Here is a 6000-nt window from a genome sequence, read left to right as displayed (position 1 = left end):
TTATAATGATGCAAACAACCCAAATGCCCATCAGCAGTGGAATGGATATATTCTTGTGTATACATTCAATGGAATACTTTATAAAAATGAAAATTAATGAATTATAAAAATTATATTAAAAAGAGCAAAAGTGGTTTTAATAATTATCAACGTAGTTGTCACTTGGAAAAGGTGGGGTTAATATTGGGAAAGGACACATGAATTCTTCAGGGTTTTTGGCAATGTTCTATTTCTTGAACTAGGTAGTATTTACATAGGTATTCACTTTTTAAAAACTGTACATTTATATTTTACTATTTACATGTCTATTTCATATTAAAATAGATAAAACTTGTCAGTAGCTTTTCTTCTATCACACTCCTGTTTGACAAGACATTTTCTTTTTTTTTTTTTTTAAGATTTTATTTATGTATTTGACACAGAGAGAGAGAGCACAAACAGGTGGAGTGGCAGGCAGAGGGAGAGGGAGAAGCAGGCTCCTCACAGAGCAGGGAGCCCAATGTGGGGCTTAACCCCAGGACCCTGGGATCATGACCTGAGCTGAAGGCAGACACCTAACTGATTGAGCCACCAGTCGCCCAACAGGTCATATTCTTATATTTGTGTCTTCAGATTGACCATCCAGGCTGAGAACATATGTTCTTTTATTCAATCAATCATCAGTATTGAACATCCCACTATAACCAGGAACTGTTCTAAACAGTAGGAATGCAGAGAGGGAACAAGATAGATAACTTGCATTCTAGGGTGAAGAGGCAGGCAGTAATTAATATATCAAAAAATTGTAAAAGATAATTTCAAGGGGTATTAGGCATTTGAAAACAGGACAGTTATAAGAGAAGTCATAAAGACTGTGGTGAGAAAGAGTAACTGGGGTGAGATATTTCAAATTGAATGATCAGTGAAGGCAACATTTGAGGAGATAAGTGGCCTATTTCAAGTGAAGAAATGGGCAGTATGAAGCTCTGGAAGAAAGGCATTCTAAAAAAAGGAAGCAGTTGTTGTGGAGGCTCTTAAGTAGGAAAGTGTTCAACAGGTATGAGGAACCTCAGGAAATACAGCATGGTTAGTGTGTAGTGGATGAGGGAAGAGACGTGGGAGATGAAGTTAGTGCGGCAGACGAGACCTCTGTCCGGGGGAGTCTGGGTCTTCTTCCTAAGTGCCACAAGAAGCCACTGAAATACTGCTGTTGTGTAGACTATAGGAGAGAAGACAGGTGGCATGGAGACTAACTTAGGCAAGAGATAATGGTGACTGTGAGGTGGAGACGGTGACAAAAGGATAGATTCGGGATTTATTTAACGAATAATGTAGGATATGGGGATAGGAGAGACTCAAGGATGATTCCTAGGTTTTTGTCCTGAACCAGCAAAGAGAAAGTGGGAACTTTTGCTGCGATGAGGAAAACTGGAGAGTGAGTATAACGTTTAAATAAAAATGGGATTTGATTTTAGGGAGCCTGGGTTGCTCGGTCGTTGAATGTCTGCCTTCGGCCTAGGTTGTGATCCCGGGGGCTCGAGATCGAGTCGTGCATCGGGTTCCCCGCAAGGAAGCCTGCTTCTCCCTCTGCCTATGTCACTGTTTCTCTCTGTGTCTCTCATAAATAAATAAATAAATAAATAAATAAATAAATAAATAAATAAATAAAATCTTAAAAAAAATCAAAAGTCTTATTTGGGCTACGTTACGTCTGAGATACCTGTCAGACATTCCAAGGGAGATGTCAGGTCGGCTGTGGATCAAGTCTCTACAGGTTCAATGGGCTGGATTTGAGGACATTTAAGTTCCCTTCAACCAACACCTTGCCAACTGATTTAACCAATTGGAACACACACACACACACACACACACGATGCTCTTCCATGGACTGGCAGGCAAAGACAGTCTTTAATTGTGAGGTCATCAAAGCGCGCATGGTTTGCTTCCGTTAAGACAAGGTACTACGACATCCGCCTCGCTGAGAGCCGACCAATCACCAGCCGCGGTTACCTGCGGGCATTTCGTGCGGCTTTATTCTTCTTAACTCTCGCTGCGGTTGGTTTGAAACCTCTCTAATGGCCACGTATTACCTTGTAATCTGTTTCCTAAATAAAGTAAACCCACCAAGGCCCGTTTTTCGGCTGAGCAGCCCGCGGCTGGGTCACCCGCAGGTGAGGGACGTCGAGGAGACCGGGGCGAGGCGACGAAGTCCGCAGACCGCGTGCGCCGGAGGAGGCCCCGCCCAGCAACCGGCAGCGGCCCCGCCCCGGCGTCACGTGCTCGCCGCCGCCAATGGCCGGCTCGGAGCCCACCTTGGGAACGGGGCGGGGCGCCCCGCTGGCGTCACCAGGACAACGGGCGTAGCCGGCGCCTTGTGACTCGGGGCTGTGGGCTCGCGGGCGGCTCTACGGCCATGGTGAGTCTGGGGCCCGCGGGTCGAGCCGCCCCGCCCCGCCGCGCCCGGCCCCGCCCCGCCCGGCCCAGCCCCGCAGGCCGCTGCTGGGTGGCGGCGGGCGGCACCGGGGTCGCGGGGAGGCCGGGCCGCGGCCTGCGGGGCTGCGGGGCTGCGGGGCTGCCGGGCGGGGCGGGGCGGGGCGGGGGGAGCCCCGCGGGACCCCGAGCGCCCGCCACGCGGGTCGCCCGCCGGTTCGGCCCTGGGCCTCGGCCGGGACCCGCTGGGGCCGCCGGGCGGCGTGACGCCAGCCAGGGAAGCCGCCCGGGGAGGGTGTGGTGTTTCCTATTTTTTTTACATATTCATATCGACACTATCGCAGCCCGTGTACTGTCTTGTTGCTACGCAATTATGTGTAAATAACATGATACATAATATGTATTTCTTTAGAATTCGTCGTGCTGACAGGGGACATTTAAATATGCAGTTGTGCCTTTTCCCTCTTTAGAAAACGGGGGCTCTAAGCTGGAGGTGTTTACCTGTGCGCGACCCCTCGAGGCATAGCGAGTAATTGGTACGTGGTAAACGCCTTCCATCGCGACTTCTACTCGGTGAACTCGGGAGCGACGAGGCGTCCCACCCGCCCCATTGAGCTCGTCAGGAGAACCTGCGGGGAAGCCTAGGCGGAGGCGGCGTGGGCCTGCCTAGACGGGTGCGGGCGGTGCTTAGCCGGAGGTGTGCTGGCCCGAGGCCTGCAGGGCGCGGAGGGCGGGCGGCGCGCGGCTCCGTCCTCGGCACACACCTGTGTGTGACCGGGGCTTGGCGTGGCCAGGAAGGACATCCTGGGTTTAAGGGGCAGTTTGAACCATCAGTAGTTGAGGGTGTCTATAGGGCTAGTGGAGGTGCTAGTAAGCCAGCAGGCAGGCGGCTCCCCTCGTGCCGCTTGGCCCGCAGAAAAAAACCTAGCCCTGGGAGCCCTGACCGCCTCAACAACCGGGAGAGGCATGTAGGAGACAGGGTGGCTGGCTGGTCTGTGTCTATCATTGGCTCTGAGAAAACAGCTGCCAGATGCGTGGCCTTTTGACAGTAGGGGGAAAAAAACATTACCCACAAATAACAGAAGTGTGGTCTTTATTTCGTGTATGTTTCTTTTTAATTCCGAATTCCTTTTCAGTGACAAATGAGTGGAACCAGCAAGAGTTTCAGAAAATGAATTTTACAAAAGTCTGAGTGTCGTGAATATGGCAGTGCCTTTTATATGTTATGTGTGAAAAAAGCTCTGACAATTACAGCAAGGACAAAGGAAGAATACTTGGGAATTAAATTTTCACAGCTCTCTGAAATCCTCCTGTTGCCCATTTTCCTTTTCTTCTCCCCTTCCATCCTGACCATCCTGACCCATGGCCCATCTTGATTCACTTTGGGCATTTTAGAGTTTTATTTATTTTAAAAGCATTCTGCTATGCTTGTGTACTGGTAGGTGCTTTGCTAAACTTAGAAACTTTTTTGCATTTTGTCTATTTTTAAGCATTAAGGATTTCGCTCATGGAAGGGTTTGATTTTATGATGAGCTGATGGCTGGGCTCCAAAGGTGGGGAGTGGTTGATATGGGAGGGGCAATGAGGAAGCTGCCTGTGTAAATCCCTGGAACTGTATTTGAGATTGCAACATTACCATTCATTAAATGCTTGAATCTAAACATACAGCTTTAGCAGTTGATATGAATGACTTTGCACATGAATTTGGAACTCTGCTTAACTATGTCTCAATGAAAATTTCTTCAATTAAGCCACTTGTTTCTATTGCTTCTAAAATGACAGCCGGCATTTATTATGTACATTCTGAGATGTATTATGTACATTCCAAGCACCTTTTGTGTCTTATTTAACCATCACAACAACCCTATGAGGAAGATGCCATTTCCCCATTTTAGAGATGAGAAAATTGAGGCACAGAAGGGTAGAATAACTTGCCCAGGTCACCCCAGTTGATAAATTAAGCAAGATTTCAAAACCAGGCAGATTGTCTCAAAACCTGCTTACGCTGGATTATACTCTAATGTATAGTGTATCAGTATGTGTTCTCCAATATATATGCCAGGTATATATTAGGAAATTTGTTCTCTTGGATTTTAGTATTTTTGAGCACTTATGAATACTTGTATTTTACTTTTTATTCCTGGCACTGAGCTAGATGCTACAGAACAGAGTATGCCTAGCTAGATGCTACAGTACAGAACGCATGCCTAGCTTTCTCTCCTACCATTTTTCACAAAGATGTAATGAAGAGGAATTAATGAAGACAGATTATTGGATTGGGGCTCACATTCATGGCTGTGATAGCATTGAAAGTTTCTCCTGTCGTTTCACTTTGCATTTAGGAATTGACACATGCTTTTTGTCAATCACAAAGACTAGTGCTTTACATAAAGCCATTTAGACTTGGAGGATGAATATATTTTAAAAAATAAAATTATATTTTCTAAGATTTTTCCTAGTAGTAATTTTTACATATATTTTAGTTGCATATTCTAAAATTGTTTCAAAAAGACAGCAATTGGATTCATATGGTTAAAAATATACATTAGGATACCTGGTGTCATGTTTTTGCTATTGCCTAATACTTTAGCTTGTGAGGCAGTTTTTTTCCCCCTTGAAAAGAAAATAGTGTGTCATTACTGTTTTCCCACTTGAATTCATTCACTTGGACTTTGTCTTATTTTGACACTTCTCTTTCTGCGTTTATCACTGGTCAGGACTTCTGAGAGGTGTTGGGAAGCACAAGGTGGGGGAAAACTTTAAAATAAAATATACCCAAGATTTACAGACAGTTTTGGTCTCTTTGCCATCCCATGGTGTAGTAAGAGAGCTAATATGCTTATATAATGAGATCTGTGTTAATAGATAATGAGAAGAATGCATTTTCCTTCTATTACCAATATCGGTCTCCCTCTGGTTTGCACTGGGGTGGGGATGGAGCATAATTTGTAGTAACTGTAACAATAACTTTTTCATAGAGCCCTTCTACAGTGTCCAGTTTTAGGCTGATTATTTTACATTTATCTCATTTAATACTTTCACATACCTCTGAGAGTGACATTTTTATACCCATTTAGCAGGCCTAGATTGATGAGGTAATCTGTCCAAGGCCACATAGTGAGTGGCAGAGCCTGGATTTGAACTCAGGCAGTCTGTCTCTAAAGTCTGGCATCTTAGCCATCATTATATTATGGCTTCTTTCCAAACTAAAGATTGTTCCCAGTGCTTGGCATGAATGTACTTTGCCAAGATTAAGAGTCTCAGTGTTTTATCAGCTGAGCCAGTAAGCTTTTTTATTTTATAACAGACTCTCTGTTATGATGTTGTTTAATGACATCCTGCAGGATTTACTTGGCTTCCTCCCCCATCCCCTTAACCGTGTAGACAGCCAAAGCTCAGATATGGCCAGCTGTGCTACACTTTCACCTTTGCCTTCCCTGCCTCACTTTATGTGTCACCTCTACCCTGGGTGGGGTCTGCTCCTACCACCTCCAGCACTGGGGTGGCTATGAAAGGGATCTAAAAGCATAACAGGGCAGTTGTTGGGAAAGTTTTTGTGGAGTCAGAATCGAGGTTCAAATCTGGCGTTTT

The 6000-nt window shown here is 45.7% G+C and overlaps 1 protein-coding gene across 5 annotated transcripts in view; it reads left to right on the top strand.

The window, feature by feature from the left end:
• The first annotated feature begins 2284 nt into the window (after positions 1-2284).
• FBXL2 (F-box and leucine rich repeat protein 2) overlaps positions 2285-6000 on the top strand; it is a 108327-nt gene continuing 104611 nt past the window's right edge. For 4 of the 5 annotated variants that reach the window (XM_041733773.1, XM_041733772.1, XM_041733774.1 and 1 more), the window contains exon 1: positions 2285-2395. In XM_041733773.1, coding sequence (XP_041589707.1) covers positions 2393-2395 — 3 coding nt within the window. In that variant the 5' untranslated portion in view covers positions 2285-2392. Of the gene's footprint in view, positions 2396-2879; positions 2946-6000 lie in introns of those variants that run through there. The other variant, XM_041733771.1, reaches the window with a different exon arrangement.

Source organism: Vulpes lagopus, chromosome 19 (assembly GCF_018345385.1).
Source record: "Vulpes lagopus strain Blue_001 chromosome 19, ASM1834538v1, whole genome shotgun sequence".
Lineage (NCBI taxonomy): Eukaryota > Metazoa > Chordata > Mammalia > Carnivora > Canidae > Vulpes > Vulpes lagopus.
The sequence above is the reverse complement of the archived record's forward strand: the minus strand, read 5'-3'. Positions and strand labels throughout refer to the sequence as shown.